This window comes from Coregonus clupeaformis, chromosome 19 (assembly GCF_020615455.1).
Source record: "Coregonus clupeaformis isolate EN_2021a chromosome 19, ASM2061545v1, whole genome shotgun sequence".
Classification (NCBI taxonomy): Eukaryota; Metazoa; Chordata; class Actinopteri; order Salmoniformes; family Salmonidae; genus Coregonus; species Coregonus clupeaformis.
This window is the reverse complement of record NC_059210.1, coordinates 23,016,577-23,038,345: the sequence shown is the minus strand read 5'-3', so window position 1 is coordinate 23,038,345 and position 21,769 is coordinate 23,016,577. Positions and strand designations below refer to the sequence as shown.

Below are 21,769 nucleotides of genomic sequence, written 5' to 3'. Positions count from 1 at the left end.
CATGGTCGCTCCTCAATTTCCTTTTGTCTACTGAATGTTCAATGAAGTCCCCTTTTGAGTAGTGTAGTTCTCTATTCTCAATCTCTACCGTCTGGCCCGCTAAATGTCATACACATAGAATAGATGTTATTGAATGGGACTCCTGCAGATAAAAATTATATACAGTAAATGTGATTGTATGCATTGCAATATTTAATACAAAAACTAAGGTCTGTGTTAGTGTGTGTCTGTGTCTGTGTGTATGAGACTCCAAGGTGTGACTTAATATTGTTCTGGGAGACTGAATGATTTCCAAACATGACAATGTTACATCATCATGGCCCAAGGCAAACTGTTCTGTTATCAGCAGCTGTCCTTGTTTTCCTGCCTTTCCATTGACTTTTGCATATACTTACAGTATCTCCAGTATAGGTAAACCATACTGTATGTAAAGGTGGTTTCTATCAAGCTATAAACCCGCAGATGTTGTCATAATGAGTCCTACGGAAATGGAAATGGGATCCTAAGGAAACTGCTCTATGCTGTCTTGGGCACCAATGGGTCACACCAGGTAAAGGGCATTGGTCTGTATAGTGGAGACACGTGCTATGATATAACCCACCTGCATATCTGCGAGCTGCCCACGTGACATAAGTGAAGTTGTTTATTTATTTGTTTAAAAATGTTTTGCCATAGGAACATGTAATTGTATGGTCTCACCAAAGGAGTTCAATACAGCAAGCATCAATAACAGTTATCATAGAAAGTGGAAGAAAAGGGAAAATGACAGCAGTTTCACTCCTTGAAATTTGATTTGATTTTTCTTTGTTCGGTATCACACCAGTAAATCTTTCAAGCTTGTGAACTTAATTAATTGGTCTATGGAGTCATGGCACAGTCAAAGAACAAAGGAGAATTTAATTTGAACTTTCATGTAATTTCAAAATCATTTTACTACTGGTATGCAGACAATTTGAGGACATAATTTGCTTAACTCATACCATTGACCACATACCTTATGAAAAGTACCTTTTTAAAAGTACTGTTAAACGTGGCAGTGGTCTATTATTTCCTCCCCTAAAAGACAATGCTATATATAACTTTAAAAGGTTCAACCTTTCTCTCAAAATGTAAACTTTGCAATGAATTTAAGATAAGAGTGGATGGAGCAATCTTTTAAAGGGTAACATTATTGTTGTTATTTTAATGCACACTCGCTTTCTCTTTCTGATACCATGATTATGGTCTACCATATCCTCTGTGTGGTTATGAAATAATGTGGTGTTTAAGCTTTATTTATTATACAAATGAAAATAATATAATAAAAGGGATGAAATGTGTCAATGTCTATTGCCTTTTTTGTATGTGGACCGAGGAGATGGAAAACCTAACTTGACAGTCTTTGATGTGGATATTTGTTATAGACTTGTCTTCAAATTCAGCTACTTCCTGTTTGTAACGTACAATGTATCCAATTTAGACATGATATGACGTCATGTCTAGAATCGAACGACCCTGGGGCCCATGAGCGGACAGCGTGATTTCGCTCCACGTGCTGAACTTTAAAAAGCTCAATTGTGCCTCAAAATAAAATGTCTGAGGTTAACAGGGGGCAATGAAACACTGAAGTTATACTACTGAAACTACGACATGATGTACCCCATTTTAATTAGTTAAAAATGTATTTGTAGGTCTGTGCATCTCAACTTCAGTGGTGCGGCTTCAGCCATTTCAAAGGAATTACCCCGCATGCCGTTAACAGATAAATTGACGCACATTTTCCTAATCATGACACCTGATTTGTGAGTCTTGAAAGTAGTCTTCAAGTAGTGTTTCGAGGCAGACACACATATTTGACTCATACCAGCGGGTTCCTGTGCAATAATATGGCCTTTTCTCTGGTAAGTAGCCTTTTTTTGTGAATAGTCGAGCGCTGTCTATAAAATAAACTTAGCAGTCGTTCAACGCCAATATCCTTTGTAAAATGAACGTTTAGCATCTTTAGCTTTTGTCCACCGTGCAACTGCTAGCTATAGACATTTTTCAATATGTTCTTTCAATTTTAACATTTTCCATTCATAAATAATCACCAGTCCAACTCTAACTGTTGAACGATGTAAATGTATTTATGGTTGCCTTTTATGTCTAGTGCAAATGTACTCGAGTTTTAGCCATCATTTGACTGATAATAAGTTTACCTCAAACGCAGTGACAACCGGATAAATAATAGCCAACAAGGCCAAGTTGTAAAGACTAGGCCTATTATTTTAACGTTTTCCTATCTAGCCTACAGGGGGAATAAACCTACTTTATTGGGGAATAAGCCAACATTTATGTATGTGCAGTATTGTCTGTTGGTATGTTGTACATTCATACTGCAAACAGAAAGAAGACCTGAGGCTCCATGACCACTGGCAAACAGGCTCTCAAGCCCTGTCTACATGCAGCAATGGGGATGTCTTTCGCAGAATGAACACAATGTTGGGCAACTCTCTGGACCTCACTGGGGTGTGCACTACACCCACAAACCACAAGGGGAATAGTGTCCTTCACCTGTCAGGTAATTCCAAAGCCATTTAAGAAATACATTGTCAAATTGGGCCTAGGGCCTAGTCTAGAATTTAACAGCTATGAGGCATCACTCTTCAGTTTTATTCTCATAAATATGCTGCGCTCTCAGTATTGTTTCTCATGAAACTCCTGCAGAGCTCATTCTATAGCAGTTTGGCACCACAATGGCAGTCAGCTGATTCCCTTTTTGCCAATGAGATTGGGACAGCATTGAAGCTGATTAATGCTGCTCTTGTAACTGATCCAGATACTGGCTCCTGCCAATACCGAGGCAGAACTTGACATCCATCTCCTTACAGGGACACCTTGTTCGTTTTGCCAAATGGTAAAGGGCTTATTCAGCAAGATTTGTAACATTGCGGATAGAATTGTAATGTAATGAACTGACATAATGCCCTGTTATACAAGGCTGTGATTTATGCATCTCAAAATACATATCTTTATCTAAACATTGTGTAGTTATACTCTTCTGAATAAGCCTCTAGGCTTTTTTGTAGTGTTGAATGAATGGTAGTGTTGGTATCAGGCGAGCTGAATCTGTCTGCCTCTCTCCCTCCCGGTCCACTCTGCTTTGCTGAGTCAGACCAGACTGAGGCGTATGGGGAGGGGCTGAATCTGGAGGGGTTCCAACTTCTCAGACTGCTGTTCTCCTCAGATCGCTGTTGTGTGAATCCAGTCAGTGTTTTGGAACACATGCTCAGGCAGGCAAGAGGAAGCAGGCAGCTCTGCTCTCAGCCTGTCTGATCAGTGCGCAGCGGCGGTTGGACACTCGCGAGAGATACAGGAGAGCGCTGCCGGCCATACACACACAGTCTACTGAGCAATACCGAGTAGAGCACATTGCTTCCTGAGCCACCCAGCCACGGTTGCCGCCTGGTTGGATCCACGCGCTGAGTGAGAGAGCTTTATTCAACCCATCTCACACACACCCGATGAACCCACACACCACCGGTTGGCAGCGTCAGGAGCGTGAGGGCAGCCGAGTCCAGGTCACATGCTTAGCAGGGCGGTGATGCCGACAGGGAGGCATGGCAGCCTCTGGGCACTGGGGCGGGTACAGTAGGTTGGTAAGGCTGAGGTGATGGGAGGGGTGTGGTGGATGAGGTGGTAGGTAGTTAAGTACCAGACTCTGTAGAATTGATTTTTCCAGAAGTTGTGCATTCCTCTTGGTGTTACCTGCTGTAAATGTTTTCTCACTATACACTCCCTTTATACCTGCTTCTCTCTGTCATTTTGTCTGATTCACTCCTTCCCTTACTCAGTATTTCTCCCACCTTGGTTTGTCTGGTTCTCTCTCTCCTTCTCTCTCTCTCTCTCTCTCTCGCTCTCTCTCTCTCTCTCTCTCTCTCTCTCTCTCTCTCTCTCTCTCTCTCTCTCTATCTCTCTCTCTATCTCTCTCTCTCTCTCTCTCTCTCTCTATCTCTCTCTCTCTCTCTCTCTCTCCCCTTGTCTCCAGACTTACTAGACGGGGATTTTGCTGCGATGGGTAGCCCGATAGGCAGCAGAGTTCCATGCCCCTCCTCCAGAGCCCAGGACTCTCCCCTCCGTGGTGGTGGCCTGTCTGACCTCACTCAGCTGGGCCTGGGGCTGAAGTCGCTCAGCCTAGCCTGCTGGGAGCAGCCCTCCGCTGCCATGGCGCCTCCGTCACACACCAGCTCGCCCTCCAGTGAGTACCAGTGCCATATTACACACATACCTACAGAACCTTCAATAGGGGGGGAAAAATGGGTTTCTTCTTGAAATGAAAAACACTTTATGAAATGTAGGTGAGGTGGGAGTAGTCTGTTTTGGATAAATGGAAGAATGCTGGTTTTTCCTTAAGTTAGAAACTGGTTTTGGGATCACTGGGAAGGAATAGGACCTAGGGCTGTTGTGGTTACCGTATTACCGCCATACCAGCGGTCACGAGCCATGAAGGCAGTCAAATTCCACGTGACCGTTTAGTCACGGTAATTAGGCTTCTCCAAGCTCTGATGCTGCTGATGGTCATTAGTAGTCTACCAAACTTGCTAACTGCCTGGTACTCAGCACTCTATTGTCCTTCTAATCACTCTGACATCAATGCAAATGTTATCGAAAATCTAATCAAACACTTTGAGTGTTCATGTTGCAGAACATTTCTATAGGCTATGCATTTGCACTAGAAAACAGTGATGGCCTCTATTAAAAAGAGGATCCCATCAGCTTTCTATAGGCTAGGCCTACTATATTTATTTCTCAACTTTCCTAATATTAAGCACATTGCTTATCTTTACAACAGGAATATAGCCTACCTGGCTGGCATGAAAATGAACCACAGGAAAAGCGTCCTCCATTCGCTATTTAAGGATAACATGTATTTTTTCCCCCTGCCCCTGTTTCGAGACAGGTGCATGATAATGGTCCATTCTAAATCAAAACGAATTTCACACATATATTATTTAGTACAGTGATCCCTCGCCACTTCGCGGTTCACTTATCGCGGATTCGCTATTTCGCGGATTTTCATAATGCATTTTTTTTTTTTTGGTGCATTGTGCTCTGCATTCTGATTCGCTAAAAACTCACTCCCGCTTCTTGTATCAAAACATGCTACGAATTGTGCTATCATTTTGTCGTCTCGTGCAGTTATGTGTACGTACATAAAACAGCTTGGCAAATTTACATTAAGTTGGCCAAATTATCTTGTAATTTCGAACATCTCCTAAACCCATAATGTCGCTAAACGGCCTGGACCGACAAAAGCACCTGCGGATGGGCCCAAACGGCGGAAGATGCTACCTATCTCAGATAAAGTTAAACTTCTGGACATGCTAAGGGAAGGTAAAAGCTATGCAGCCGTTGCTCGCCATTACGGAATCAATGAATCTTCCGTTCGTTACATAAAGAAGGAGGAAAAAAACATAAGGACGACAGCAGCAGTCAATTTTAATACGAATGCAAAAAGGGTTGTAACTGTCCGCAACAAGACCATGGTACGGATGGAGACGGCATTAGCTCTGTGGACTAATGACTGCAGGAAAAAAACATAACCCTGGATACAAACGTTATCTGCACAAAAGCGAGAATGCTGTATGAAAACTTTGCTGTCAGTGACGGGGAAGAGGGAGAGGATGCCGGGCCCTCAGCAAGTGCTGCTGACACAGTGGGAGAGGATGCCAGGCCCCCAGCAAGTGCTGCTGACAAAGTGCCAAGCGCATTTAATGCAAGCAAGGGCTGGTTTGAAAAGTTTAAGAAACGCTTTGGACTTAAAAATGTTTGTCTGCACGGTGAGATGGCGTCTGCGGATACCGCTGAGGCAGAAGCCTTCGTGAACAATAAATTCAAGGCGATCATTGAGGAGGGGGGATATAAGCCCGAACAAGTTTTTAACATGGATGAGACTGCCTTATTTTGGAAACGAATGCCCTCCCGCACCTTCATCATGCAGGAAGAAGCCAAAGCCCCAGGATTTAAAGTTCACAAAGACCGTTTGACCCTGGCTATTTGCGGAAATGCCGCAGGTTTCATGATTAAACCGGGGCTGATTTACAGGTCTAAAAATCCCAGGGTGCTGAAAAACAAAAATAAGGATGATTTGCCTGTTTACTGGATGTACAATGCAAAGGCTTGGATGACAAAAGCGCTCAATCTGGATTGGTTCAAAAACTGTTTCATCCCGGAGGTCAAGTGTTATTTGAGAGGAAAGGGACTGGACTTTAAAGTGCTTCTGCTCCTTGACAACGCCGGAGGTCACGGTAATGATTTGGCATATGATGGTGTGCAAATCGAATTTCTGCCGCCAAACACTACATCCCTGATTCAGCCCATGGACCAAGGAGTCATCCGTGCTTTCAAGGCTCTCTATACGCGCAACACCCTGCAACATCTTGTTGACGCTATGGACTCGGATCAAGATTTCTCACTGAAGGACTACTGGCGTGGATACACCATCGCATCGTGTCTCCAAAACATTCAGAGGGCCATTCAGGAAATGAAAACGGGAAACTCTGAAGGCCTGCTGGGAAAAAACTATGGCCAGAGGCAGTGCAAAACGCAACCGGAGGCTCGCTGACGAGGTCCACCACTCTGCCGTAGAAACAGCTGTGAATCTGGCTAAACAGATTGGAGGAGACGGCTTTAATGACATGAGTCCGGATGACATAAACGCCCTGATTGATGGAGACGCACAGCCGCTGACCGATGCAGAGCTGGCAGAAATGACAAAGCCACAAAGCGACGATGAAAGAGAAGAGGGAGAAGAGGACCACGAGAGATGAGGAGGAAGGACTAACGCTTGGTCGCTTAGCAACCATGGTGCGAATGGCCACTGAACTTAAGCGAGTAGCTGAGGAATGGGACCCTTTGATGAGCCGTTCGTTACAGTTCTCCAACGTAATCGATGGTGGCATGTCGGTGTACAAGGATCTTTTTGCAAAGAAGAAAAAAGAGCGACAACAGCTGCCTATCACTATGTTCTTCTCCCGAACAAACACACCTGCACCGCGGGCTTCAGAAGAAGAGAACACTGCAGAGCGCAGTCAGGATGCAGCGGCCCAGTCTGAAGAGCAGTGAAACGGCCTACACGTGAGTCACTGTATTTGTATACATGTAATAGTTGCTAATTGTAAAAAAAAAAAAGTTTTCTATTTCGCGGATTTCACTTATCGCGGGTCATTTTCGGAACGTAACCCCCGCGATAAACGAGGGATTACTGTATATGGAAAGATTAAATCAAGAGTAGTCTGACAATGTTAGCCTATCACTTGTGAATGATGCCCAGCTTAAGGCAAGAAACAATGCCTTTTTGTGACTTTTTCTAATCATAGTTGCACACTTCATGTAGCCTAGCCCATAGGCCTATATGTTTTGATGAGGTTTGTATCACAACTAAAGTGGCCAAATAACTTCTTAAAATGAAGCACATTAATCCGCTTTACAAGGGGTGTAGAGCCTAACTGGCATACGCAACACGTGAGTTTCAAGTTTGGGGAAGATAAATTTAACGATAAAAATGCACCTTTTATAATAAAACCATTACATGCATATTTTTTTTCTTCATTTTAGTCATTTAGCAGACGCTCCTATCCAGAGCGACTCATAGCTAGTGAGTGCATACATCAATTATTTTCATACTTTTTTTCAAATGCATAATCGCATTTGTGGTCATAATGGTGTTTTCCTGCTAATGGAACATTCGTGGTTATAGCCTACTGCCGTGTGCGCATTTCTGCACATATAATGTGAAGAAATAGTCGAATAGTTTATCAACATTTTAAGCTAAATGATCTGATCTGTTGCGTCAGCCTCATTGAGTAAAACAAGTTTTTTGATGCTAGTGGTTGTATTAATTTGGGATCTATCGCATCCCACAACTGTCCCAGACTATGTTTGGAATATTTTTCTCGCACAGAATAGAATAGGTCACCTTTTGTACTATGGGGGATAGTAGATTGACATAGGCTAGTGCTTTTGCAGTTTGTTAGGCCTACTCATCTTGTTGGCAGATGAAAAGTAAATGTGGACAGTTCTTCCAATATCTTCAATATGCACCGCTGAATTGGACAAGGACTCACGCAGTTGCGTCCCCAACGTGTCTGTCTTCACTTGTAGCCTGTGAGAAAGACCCGATCACGTGATGGAGAGCCGTGTGAGCGAGAGGTGCTTCGGAGCAGGCAGCACTCAAGGAGAAGGGCATAATGCAGCACTCCGGGCCAAAGACACAACGGCCACTGGCTGCAAAAGGCATGGATTTTTTTAGGGTACATTATGGCTACACAAAGGGGATGCCGGGAAATTTCGAGGCATCAAGTGCTTCTCAAATTGTGAATGAGAGACTGACGAAGTGTGAACAGCCTGCGCAAAAAACAAAGCAGAACTCATGCCTTTCAAGCAACTTTTTTCAAATCATCATTAGTCGCATCATGCAGCCTTACAATGTATTAAAAATCAAAACATATAGCCTAACATTTGTAGAACTAAAGTTACATTAACTCAAAATTAAGCATATAAGAGTACCTATTTCTTTATTAACCGCTCTACACAGAATAGTCGCATGTGCGGCACTCCCTCAAATCGTTTAAAGAAAATATGCTTTCTATTTTATTCAGCTTTGTTCAATTGTATTCTTCATACTATGAAATAATGCAATGGAATTGTAAGCAATTCTTGTCTGTTAAATGAACTAGTGTTGCCCACAGCCATATGGCATAGCCAGATCAGGACCTAACATAAGGACAACTCAGAGTATGCTATTCTGGTCTTCTGAAATAGACTACATTTTCTTCATATCATGTTTCTATAGACCTGTCTATAATGAATAATGGATTTATTATGATGGTGTAGGCTATATTACATGGATTTATTAGACTTTTTTAAATGTAGATGTTCCAAAGGTCTGCATCAGTGGCTTGTAGGCTATGTGTGGAAGCCAGGAGATGCTAAATGTGTTTATGTTAATTAACAGTCAATTACAGTGAGACCTACAGTTATTTGCTTGACAATCACCGGCTGACAAAATCTTGTGACCACCACAGCCCTAATGGGACCCTTTGCTGTGATAAACCTTGCTCTGATTTAAGTATTTCAAATGTCCTAATACAATCCCCTTTTGGGCTGTGCTGGTATGATTTTTGAGCTATAATGTGCTCTCTGGATCAGGATGGCCTCTGATGCAAGTGGCAGCAATGAGCTCCTGCTTCAAGGATGATACCTATTTCTGTGCACTAGGTTAAGCACTCTTCCAGAAGGGGCCAGCCCTGGTTCTGCCTCGTCACGTCTCTAATCCTGTACAATGACTAATCAGTTTTGTCTCTGGCGTGACACACTTGCCGCTGACTCAGTTTTGTTTGGCCTGGCAGTGGCACCCTCGTCCAGGGCAGTGAGGCCACAGAATGTAATTACATTTGAATGCCCAGGGTCCGGTTTCCCAATAGCGACGGAATTTAGGCTTAGTGTTTTAACAATGCATATTTTCTAAAACGGCCGAAGATGTAACATGAGTTTCCCAAAACACCACGCAGAGAGAAAGGTCGCTAAGTGTGTCGTTGGCGCATGTGTTGATACTGGTAGGATCAAAAGAAGGGGAGCGCTACTTTCTCCCATCAAATCTTACCTTAACATTATAATTATTTCACAATACTGATGACTGTTCAACTCTTATATTACCACCTATGGCTGGAAATATTGAGGTGGCTTATTCTAATGCTTACACAATGTAAATGCACTACAGATTTGTCACATCATTGCGCACATGTTAGGCTACACATGAAATGTATTGAGACCAATTACAGACAGTATCCTACAAACTGGAACTCAATTGCATGAAATGTATTTAAATATTATTTAAATATTATTTGAAATAGGCCTAGAGCATACTGTTTATATTTTAATGCAGTCTCGGTTTTCATTTGAAGCATTGTTTTATACGTCGCTTGTTTGTATCAATTGCAAAGACATTGGCAACTTTGTATTTATCTACTTTGTTCTGAAGTTATCGCGGTCACAGAGATGGATAAACCATGTGATTCTATGTTTAGTGGAGATCTTCTGTGTATAAAGTGACATGGGAGGGCAAAAAAATAATCTAATGACATACTTAGGTCTTCTACGAATGGTCTGAGGCAGGTGTTAGATTACGAGCGTTTTTCAAGTGCAACGTTAATAACAATGTTTTTGAGAAACCGCTCAGATTTTAACGATGCTCTTACGAAAGTTCTATCGATGAACTTAGCGTTAAGATGCTTTTGGGAAACCGGGCCCAAGGCTGTTCCTCTGAATACTCCTCTGTTCTATCATTTTTTTACCATTAAAACCATACATTAGGATTGTGTGCTGCACTTTAATGTGTTCCAAGGTTAATAATTTGAAATCATTTAAAAGTTGCCAGCTAGAGCAGTGTTTCTTAATCTTGGTCACGGGCACCCAAAGGGGTGCACGTTTTTGTCTTAGCACTACACACCTGATTCAGAGCTTGATTAGTTAATTATTTGAATCCGCTGTAGTGCTAGGACTAAAACAAAAATGTGCACCCCTTTGCACGAGGACCAGAATTAAGTGACCTAGAGGAAACAAAATGCTGTCTTCACTGGGTCTGAATTTGTTGAGGTTTCCTTGAGTGATGTCCCTCTCGAGTTGCAGTATGATGAGCACTTGAGTATTCTCTGTATTTATAGTGCTAGGCATGCTGGGTAGCCCACTGGGCCAGCCTTTGGAACCTCTGGGCACCACAGATCTGCTGGCGAAGTTTCCTGGGCTGAGTCGTGGTGGGAATCCCCGCATGGAGGGGCACTCCTTACTGGACTCGCGCTGCAGCAGCCCGGCCGACTCTGAAACCAGCGGGTTTAGCTCCGGATCGGACCACCTCTCTGAGCTGCTGGTGAGTTTTGATTGAAGACCCTAGACTATAAATCTTTATTGGGGCAGTTTCACAGGACCAGATTAAGGGCCGGCCCTAGCCTTTTGGGGGTCCTAAGCGAGTTTTGGTTGCCCCACCCCCCAAGGACCTTTTGTGACACCCCACCAACCAAATTTTGCAGTTTTTAAAGCTAATTTCCTGCAATTCAACACATTTTGGCATGGGGTGGAGATAAAATGTTGCAGTTTAAAGGCTAATAATTGAGCTAAGGTCTGTTAGTGAATGACGAGAACTGCTGATGTCTACTATTCAAACTAAACAGTACGTTTTAAGGGGCCCCGTTTAATCTGATCACTCCTCCGCTATACTCAAGATAGTGTAGGCCATTTTGTGCTTTTTGGTGCAAAATAGATTTTTGCCCTATTTGATTCCACTAAAATCAGTTATGGCTAGCCTGAGGATGCTGGAAATATTCCTGGTATGCACTTAAACTGTCTGGATCCATCAACAACAAAATAATTGTGAAAAATTTATGTTAGAGTAAAGGTTGGGTAGGTATCCGTGTTGTAGTACTCGAGACTGGTCTCGAGACCACACATTGAGTGTCTCGGTCTTGTGTCGGATACATTTTTGTACTCTGTCAAGCGGAATTAAAAAAAAACTCATAGCTTCCATTCTGTCAGCGCATAAAATCGCTTCGCCAGGCCAAATATATACACTCCTTTCTTGAAACATTAATATCTTAACAGCCTTATCTATTAGTCATGTTTGCGCAGTGGCGAACCTATAGGCCTTCAGTGTGTGATAGGTTTGTGATTCTGAAAGGACAGCAACCGTATTAACAGCCCACTCGTGTAGTGGACATTCAGAAACTTGTCCCGAAGCCACTCCTACGTTGTCTTGGCTGTGTGCTTAGGGTCGTTGTCCTGTTGGAAGGTGAACTTACGCCCCAGTCTGAGGTCCTGAGCGCTCTGGATCAGGTTTTCATCAATGATCTCTGTACTTTGCACCGTTCATCTTTGTCTCAATCCTGACTAGTCTCCCAGTCCTTGACGCTGAAAAACATCCCCACAGCATAATGTTGCCACCACCATGCTTCACCGTAGGGATGGTGCTAGGTTTCCTCCAGACGTGACGCTTGGCATTCAGGCCAAAGAGTTCAATCTTGTTTTCATCAGACCAGAGAATCTTGTTTCTCATTGTCAGAGTCCTTTAGGTGCCTTTTGGCAAACTCCAAGGGGGATGTCATGTGCTTTTTACTGAGGAGTGGCTTCCGTCTGGCCACTCGGCCATAAAGGCCTGATTGGTGGAGTGCTGCAGAGATGGTTGTCCTTCTGGAAGGTTATCCCATCTCCACAGAGGAGCTCTGACCGTGACCATCGGGTTCTTGGTCACCTCCCTGACCAAAGCCCTTCTCCCCCGATTGCTCAGTTTGGCCGGGCAGCCAGCTCTAGGAAGAGTCTTGGGGGTTCCAAACTGCTTCCATTTTAAGAATGATGGCGGCCACTGTGTTCTTTGGGACCTTCAATGCTGCAGAAATGTTTTGGTACCCTTCCCCAGATCTGTGCCTCGACACAATCCTGTCTTGGAGCTCTACGGACAATTCCTTCGACCTCATGGCTTGGTTTTGCTCTGAAATGCACTGTCAACTGTGGGACCTTATGTAGACAGGTGTGCCTTTTCATGTCCAATCAATTGAATTTACCACAGGTGGACTCCAATCAAGTTGTAGAAACATCTCAAGGATGATCAATGGAAACAGGATGCACCAGAGCTCAATATCGAGTCTCATAGCAAAGGGTCTGAATACTTATGTAAATAAGGTGTTTCTGTTAATATTTTTTATAAATTTGCAAAAATTCATTATGGGGTATTGTGTGTAGTTTGAGGAAAAACATTTTGATTGTGGTTTAATTAAGCATTTGTGAACTTAGACCAAGTGTGATTTTTCAGAGTGAAAATCAGAAAAGTCATAAAAAAAACAGGATTTTTCAGGGTGCCTTTCCTTTGCTGAGTGGGCTGTTTGGGAACTTTTTTTGGCAAAATTAGAATATACCCACTTCTCCAGGCATCACTGCATAGGGCAGATGGAAAGACAGCAGTCACGCACAGCATGATGTTAAAGGATAAGCCGTCCATGAACTCGGACATAATAAGCCAAAAGTTCCCAATCATAAGAATACATTAACACAACCATTTAAGGATTTCCCAATCGAAATGTACAACTATTACTTCCCATTGAGAGAAAAAAAAAAAAAAAACTTTCAAGTTTAGCACACAAAGTAACCGGTCACTTAAAGTGGAACTGACAGTGTTTTAACTACTTTGCAGATATGAAACAAACAGACAATCCTAATATCAGTTAAAAATATCAAATTCCTAATCTATGCTACAAAACTAACTTTATAAGGGGTTTTAAAAATAGGTTCTATTTGACTTAACGTTCCATTACGTGCACTAAGGCATTGTTGGCAGAATAGATGGATGCAGTTCAATGCATGATTTATATACAGTGGGGGGAAAAAAAGTATTTAGTCAGCCACCAATTGTGCAAGTTCTCCCACTTAAAAAGATGAGAGGCCTGTAATTTTCATCATAGGTACACATCAACTATGACAGACAAAATGAGGAAAAAAATTCCTGAAAATCACATTGTAGGATTTTTAATGAATTTCTTTGCAAATTATGGTGGAAAATAAGTATTTGGTCAATAACAAAAGTTTCTCAATACTTTGTTATATACCCTTTGTTGGCAATGACACAGGTCAAATGTTTTCTGTAAGTCTTCACAAGGTTTTCACACACTGTTGCTGGTATTTTGGCCCATTCCTCCATGCAGATCTCCTCTAGAGCAGGGGTGTTTTGGGGCTGTCGCTGGGCAACACGGACTTTCAACTCCCTCCAAAGATTTTCTATGGGGTTGAGATCTGGAGACTGGCTAGGCCACTCCAGGACCTTGAAATGCTTCTTACGAAGCCACTCCTTCGTTGCCCGGGCGGTGTGTTTGGGATCATTGTCATGCTGAAAGACCCAGCCACGTTTCATCTTCAATGCCCTTGCTGATGGAAGGAGGTTTTCACTCAATCTCACGATACATGGCCCCATTCATTCTTTCCTTTACACGGATCAGTCGTCCTGGTCCCTTTGCAGAAAAACTGCCCCAAAGCATGATGTTTCCACCCCCATGCTTCACAGTAGGTATGGTGTTCTTTGGATGCAACTCAGCATTCTTTGTCCTCCAAACACGGCTGAGTTGAGTTTTTACCAAAAAGTTCTATTTTGGTTTCATCTGACCATATGACATTCTCCCAATCCTCTTCTGGATCATCCAAATGCACTCTAGCAAACTTCAGACGGGCCTGGACATGTACTGGCTTAAGCAGGGGGACACGTCTGGCACTGCAGGATTTGAGTCCCTGGCGGCGTAGTGTGTTACTGATGGTAGGCTTTGTTACTTTGGTCCCAGCTCTCTGCAGGTCATTCACTAGGTCCCCCCGTGTGGTTCTGAGATTTTTGCTCACCGTTCTTGTGATCATTTTGACCCCACGGGGTGAGATCTTGCGTGGAGCCCCAGATCGAGGGGAGATTATCAGTGGTCTTGTATGTCTTCCATTTCCTAATAATTGCTCCCACAGTTGATTTCTTCAAACCAAGCTGCTTACCTATTGTAGATTCAGTCTTCCCAGCCTGGTGCAGGTCTACAATTTTGTTTCTGGTGTCCTTTGACAGCTCTTTGGTCTTGGCCATAGTGGAGTTTGGAGTGTGACTGTTTGAGGTTGTGGACAGGTGTCTTTTATACTGATAACAAGTTCAAACAGGTGCCATTAATACAGGTAATGAGTGGAGGACAGAGGAGCCTCTTAAAGAAGAAGTTACAGGTCTGTGAGAGCCAGAAATCTTGCTTATTTGTAGGTGACCAAATTCTTATTTTCCACCATAATTTGCAAATAAATTCATTAAATCCTACAATGTGATTTTCTGGAGAAAAAAATTCTCAATTTGTCTTTCATAGTTGACGTGTACCTATGATGAAAATTACAGGCCTCTCATCGGACAACTAACTAAGGCTGGGAATGTCAATACAATCGAACTAGCAAGGGCAATATCACAAGTCAGTCATAACGTGGCTAATAGGCTAGCGTATCTATTTATGTAGCAAGCTGAAAACACAGAGCCTAACGTTGGCTAGATGGCTAGCTAGCTGCTAGGAGGATGTCATGCCATTGGAGGAGTGTGTGAGTAACTGACTTTTCCCTTCATATTGTTTTTCAGTGGCTATACACAGCTAGAGATGCATGTGTCATTTGGTTAGCTAGCAAGAACTTGAACTCTCGTCTGAGTGTGCCAGAGCACAGAACTGATGAATTTACAAACGTGCAACACCCGCTGTATATGACCGGTGTCAGTAATAGTTAGTCAAGAACGCTCTAGATAACATGTAACCAGCTCTGCTAAGGTGTGTAAAATGGTCAGTGAGGTCTTCTCTAATTTGTCTGGAAGTAGCTAGCTAGCCAACTTTTTAGCCAGTTAGCTTGGGTGCTTGGCTGGGACATGCATTGGCAGGCAAGTTGCAGAAGGACGAGGAGGCTACAATTCCCCATCGTTTATCAGTGCAATGTTGACGGCATACTAGCTGAAAAAGTTTGAGGGTTTATCTAACGTTCCTTCGTTAGATTTTAGCTCCTCTTGCTCTGGCTAGCATTAGTTGATGTTATTGATGTGCATAACTGCGTGAGAGAGAGAGCCTAACTTTTCATAGTGGTTTGATCAATAGGACTGTAAAGTTCCCAAATGTAAGCGGACTCCTGTGGTGTTTACATATTTGCAGAAATCCTTTCAGGTGTATTTTGTGGCTTTTGGTGAATGCGTTCTAATGATCTAAAGTCGCGCTGTTGCAACTGCCTGTAAACACACAGTCCAGTTCAAAGTTAATGATGGCAGCCCGTTTGGCAAATGGCTTGTTTGTATAAAGGCTTACTGTAGCTATAGCGCACCGGTCTGTGTAGACTCTGGTCCTGGACAAGACAGATGTTTTATTTACAGCCGTGTCTATTAATTGTCCAAACGCACGGCCACTTTCCCACTATATTGCTATAGAATTTTCACAAATGCCTTTAGTATACATAATTCCCAAACATTCTAAGAATTTATGAAAACGTGAAAATGGCCATATCTAAGTGGTCGCTTGTCAGAAAATGTTTTAAAAAGTGTCATTCTTCCTGGGGGTGTATATGAACAGATTTTAATAAGATTTCATGTTGCTAAAATGCTGTCAGTTCCACTTTAAATGCAACAATGTTTCTCACACGTTATTTTCAAAGAGATGGCTAACAGCAAGTGCGCTGCAATAAACACAGTTCAACTCACTGATGATGATCATTTAAAACTGAACTTGTTGAAAGTTGATCTTGAAAAGGAAGAAGCTAACAAATGAGCAACAACATCCTCTTTGATAACACCTGCTGTAGCCGCTGCAAACTAGCCGACAACAAAAGCTAGCTAGCGGGAAAACTACTGCTCGCTGTTGCGCAGTGTCCTGTTGGCCTTCAAGAAGGCAGATGTTTCCATAAGTTTTTGTAAAAACGGTCCCACCCATTAAGTCAAAATGTGATTGGTTGATTCCACTGTCACTCCAAAATGTTGCCCTAATACAGTTTAATGGCAGATGCCTTTATCTATCTGCTGATGGCCTAGCCAATGGCTGACTTAGCTAGATTTATCTCCCCAGAGACCAGCAAAGAAAAATCCTGATTGTATATTTTTTCTCTTCAGTGTTAACCCTTACCAACAAAAACTGAAGAGAATAAATCAGAATATTTAAAATAATATAATTATTTTATAAATCCATAGCCCTTCTCTGAAGGTTTAGAAGGCCCATTGTTCCCCACTGTCTTTGGGTTAGTAATTTGTAGAGGGGCTCTATTTTCCCTCAGCATGAATTTTTTTTTCACTATTCTGAACGTCTAAAGTATCCATATGTTGTTCTGAAATATGAACACAGAAATACTGGATATTTTGAACTCTTATGGCGGTGACGGCACAATTACAATCATGGTCTTGAATTGGACTCACATTTTTCTGGTCTTGACTCTGTCTCGGACCCCTTGTCCCCCTCTCGGTCTTGAATCGGTCTGGCCCCTCCCCTCCGGTCATGGATTTGACTTGGACTTGATTTGCTCCGGTCTTGGTCTTGAATCGGTCTTGCTTTAGGTGGTCTCAAACACAACACTGGTAGGTATTGATTTGGAACTGGCACTAAGAGTTCTGTGCACAGTTCTGGCTGTAGTAAGTGTGTGTGTTCCCTCTCTCTATAGTCTTCTCTGCGTATCTCCCCGCCCCTGCCCTTCATGATGCCGGGGGTACAACAGCGGGACCCCCACAGACTGGGCACAGCCGTCGGCTGCTCTCGCCTGGACCTCCACGACGACTCCTCCGCTCTCAGCCCTGAGCCCCCCACCCTCCCGGGCCAGGGCCGCTGTGGGGTGCCCCTGGCCAAGCGCTGGCCCCAGGCCTCAGTGTGGCCCAGCTGGGACTTGCTGGAGGGGCCCCAGAAGCCCTTCAACATCGAGAGGGAGGCTCGCCTGCACAGACAGGCTGCAGGTACTGTAGCTACCACAGGAAACGGTCAACATCAGGGGTGTATTCATTAGTTGGATTCCATTGCAAAATAATTTGTCTATAGCAAAACGTTTTGCAACAGTTTGCTCCAAATGGAAAACGTTTTGCAATGAAAACAAGTTTCTATTGGACAAATTCATGTAGGCCCCTCCTTGTTTCGTTCCGTTTGCTCTGTTTGCTTCCGTTTTGGTTCTTAAACAGTAATGTTTTCGTTGCAAGAAGTAATGAATACACCCCAGTTCTCCAGGGCCATATTCTTGCTGGTTCCCCTCTCTCCCTCACACTTGATTGACCAATTTAATGTAAAAGATTGACTATTTCAGGAGTCTAGTCATATAGTTGCATTTGACTGTCTTTTCGCTTCTACATGCTACAGTTGGACTGTGCTATCATCTTTCTTCCTTACTTTTTCTTCCAGCTGTGAACGATGCCACCTTCACATGGAGCGGCCAGCTGCCTCCCAGGAACTACAAGAACCCAGTGTACTCATGTAAAGTGTTCCTGGGCGGTGTGCCATGGGATGTGACTGAAGGTGAGAAGAGCCAAACAACCCAATAAGAATGCTAATTTTGTTTCAGTTTCAAAACGTTGTGCCCTACTGAACATGACCCAGGTTTAGTAAGTTGCTCTGGATAGGAGCGTCTGCTAAATTACTAAAATGTAATAAGTAGTTCCACTCCTGTGACTAACCTCTTCTCTCCCCTCCCTCCACAGCCAGCCTGGTCAGCACGTTCAGCGTGTACGGACCTCTGAGTGTGGAGTGGCCGGGTAAGGATGGGAGGCATCCGCGCTGCCCACCCAAAGGTAATACGCCCAAAGGTAATGCTGACGTGGTAGGAATTGTATTTTACTCATTGTTCTCCCAGAGCACAGAGGTGGACAGGTACATTGGCTTGTATTCACTTCTGGGGTTACGCAGTCACTCACAGTAAGTGGTGCCTTCTCTTTTTGTGTATTCTTCGGTTGAATAAAATAACCTCAAATCCATGGTCAACCTGAATTGTATTTAAGGGAATTGTGCAAATGTTATGTACCTATTTTAAATTGCTTGTATGTGGTAAGGATATGATGCAGGGATACAATGTTACAGGGATATAGTAGAATGTAGAAAATCTCTGACGCTGTGGTATGTTTAGCCATCGTCAGGGAGTAATATACTCCCTGTGTGTGTGTTTTTAACTGACACTGGTCTCTGTGCAGGCTATGTGTACCTGGTGTTCGAGAGTGAGCGGTCTGTCCACGGGCTGCTGCAGGCCTGCACCCAGGACCTGCTCCACCTGGAGGACTATAGGGAGTACTACTACAAGATGTCCAGCCGTAGGATGCGCTGCAAGGACGTGAGTAGTGCCCTGTTAATGCCTGGTTCCACTTCTGTCCATAGGACGTTCTTGTAGCACCTAGCCTACCTGCTGTCTGATCTGTAGGAATTGGATGGGTGAAGGCAATGGGGATGGATCTTCTGCCATATTGCTCTCACTAATCCAGTCTTTGGCCCATAAGGGTTAGACTCATTTCCATGTGTGACTGACTTTGGATGGAGCCTTCATAATTGGCTGCAGTATTAAAATTGAAACCCTCTGTATTAGTTTCAACTCTTGCCCTTCCCTGTATGTCCTTAGGTGCAGGTAATCCCTTGGGTGCTGGCTGACAGTAACTTTGTACGCTGCCCGTCCCAGCGCCTGGTCCCAAGTAAGACTGTGTTTGTAGGCGCGCTGCATGGCATGCTCAACGCAGAGGCCCTGGCCTTCATCATGAACAACCTCTTCGGAGGGGTCATGTACTCCGGCATCGACACGGACAAACACAAGTACCCCATAGGTAGGTGTAGTGTGGACCAACGCACGCTGGGATTGGATAGCCTTGTCTCCCGACACTACTCTTTACCCTCCAAAGCTCCATTATCCACTGGACCACTTCAGCTGTTTTTGCTCAGGGCTAACAAGTAGCACAATATTTAAAAAGGGAATAGTGCCTTATAGTATAAGGGGAAAATGAATCTGTTAATAGCCGACAGTCTGACAGAGGTAGTTGTGACTTTGACGAAGGGGCTGTTTAAGCATGTGTCCTTAATGGCAGGGTCGGGACGTGTGACCTTCAACAACCAGAGGAGCTACCTGAAGGCTGTGCGCGCTGCCTTTGTGGAGATCAAGACTCCAAAGTTCACCAAAAAGGTAAGGAGCGCTTCCATTGGGCATCTCTGTTGAGAGATGGATTGAGGCAACCCAAGCTCTCTAGCCTTACCCAGTACTCAACCTATTTACAGGGCTGGATCATTGATTGATTTGTCTACTCAGGTTCAGATCGACCCCCTACTTGGAGGACTCCACGTGCCAAGTGTGTAACCGACAACCAGGGCCCTTCTTCTGCAGAGACCCGGTGAGAACACCCCCATACAATGGAGGGTAGAGGACAATATCCAGCACTCATTTTATTGATGGGTTAACTCCAGTGGGTTGTTACTTAATGCTAAGAAGGTTGGGGATGATTCATTTCAGGTCTTATTAGTGAGAAAAATGCTGAGTGCTCCAGTCTGAAATGGTGACTAACCGAGTGAGTGACTTGTCTTCTCTCCAGGCCTGCTTCAAGTACTTCTGCCGCTCCTGCTGGCACTGGCAGCACTCTATGGACGTGCTCTGCAGCCACAGGCCTCTCATGAGGAACCAGAAGCACCTGGACTGCAGCTAAGCTGCCTGCCATGGGAACCCTCCAGGGGCCTCCAGAGACCCCACAGGAGCCGGAGCCAGGATAAGGGATAGGCTAACCACAGGAGCCCCAGAGCCTGTTGTCCCCCTCAACAGGGCCCAGGGGAAGAACCACTAGGAATATTCACTACTGCACTGCTCGCTTTTTGCTGCTTACTTGTTTTCACTAATAGCACTTATGCACAGTGACGGGTTGGAGAGTCCTTGAGACAACTACTATTATAATTCAGGGCAGGACATTTAAAAGGCATCCATAGGAGTTCCTCTCCCTAGATTTTGAGTTTATTTTGTTGGTGTGTAGATCCCACACTTTATATATTTCAGGTCCTTCATTGCAGATGCCAGACTGTGCCTTTTTTGGATTTATTTCGACCATCCCACTGCACCTACCCAAATTCCTCAGAGGTAGATGTTTTTGTTTTTGTGAGGAGTTTGGGAATCAGTTGTCCAGTAGCATACCTTGACATTTTTACAGAGGTTTTTTTACCAATTTTTACTCATGGTTTTAAGTCCTAACATGGTAACTTAATATAGTATCTACTTGACTGCTTTTTAGTTTTTGCCCCCTCAAAGTAATTGCCTAGGGCTGTCTGTTTGTACATTTAGTTTTTTACAAATATGAAGTGGTTGAAGCCTTTTCTCTGCCTAACTGTGTCAGTGCTCCAGCCTTTTTAGCCATCATTGCCGGATGCTGACCAGTCAAACCACCAGGCTTTCAACTAATGATCAGATAATATGGAAATAACACTGGAACAAACCTTGACCTCGACTGTACATAGTTTTAATCAACTTACTGTTGTACTTTTAATTTGCACTTGAGAAAAGGGTTGACTTGTTTTTTTTTAATCACCTGTTTTCTTTTTTCCGTCTGTACTTCAGCAGGACAGATGTTGTCATCGGAAGTGTTTTTCTTAACCGCTTGGTTCCTGTTGAATGTAGAACTAACTTTGCTTGTATGATGCGACCAAACATGGCTTACCTCCCCGTACCCTACTCCCACCCCTTTTGTCATCTGAGGCTCTGTTCCAAAGATCTGTCATCCCTCTTCTTTTTTAAATAAAGTTTATTGTGCTGCTTTTTAGGGTTTGAAAGTCTACCTCATTGGTTTGCTAATGTTGCTGCAGTTGCCTACAGGTGTGGAGGGTGTTCTGATTGCACAATAAAGGTGTTGAAGCATTATTGGTTCCTTGTTTATTTGCTAAAAAAAGGTGAGGAGAGTAAATTCACAAATGTACACACATGATCTTTAAAGTGTGTGAGTAAATGGGTACCCTACCCTGGGTAATGGGGATGAATTGAAGGCATGTGTCAATACTTATGCTAAATTAGCTAATTCCTTCCTACAAATCATCACCATGTAGAGTGCCTGTTTTGTTCTACAGCCCAATATATTGGCACCCTTACAATTTTCTTAATTCTCAATTTCTTCTAAAATAAGTATAATTTTTTTTAAACAAAACTGGTCTCCACTCCTTAGTGGATTTTCTACATTGCAGAACACTTTTTGTAAACTTCAGTTTAGAATTTTTATTTAGAAAATCAAGACATGGTATTCAAAGACAATGTCTGTGCCAAAGGCTGCGCA

The 21,769-nt window shown here is 43.4% G+C and overlaps 1 protein-coding gene across 1 annotated transcript; it reads left to right on the top strand.

Moving 5' to 3' along the window:
- Window positions 1-3,968: 3,968 nt before the first annotated feature.
- cpeb1a (cytoplasmic polyadenylation element binding protein 1a) lies at window positions 3,969-21,363 on the top strand. Its single transcript, XM_041837781.2, is given in 11 exon segments — window positions 3,969-4,216; window positions 10,683-10,885; window positions 17,179-17,464; window positions 17,901-18,014; window positions 18,197-18,286; window positions 18,683-18,819; window positions 19,102-19,300; window positions 19,559-19,653; window positions 19,777-19,788; window positions 19,790-19,858; window positions 20,057-21,363. Coding segments are annotated over 11 exon segments (1,500 nt in total). The 5' UTR covers window positions 3,969-4,032; the 3' UTR covers window positions 20,168-21,363.
- The last annotated feature ends 406 nt before the right edge of the window (window positions 21,364-21,769 follow it).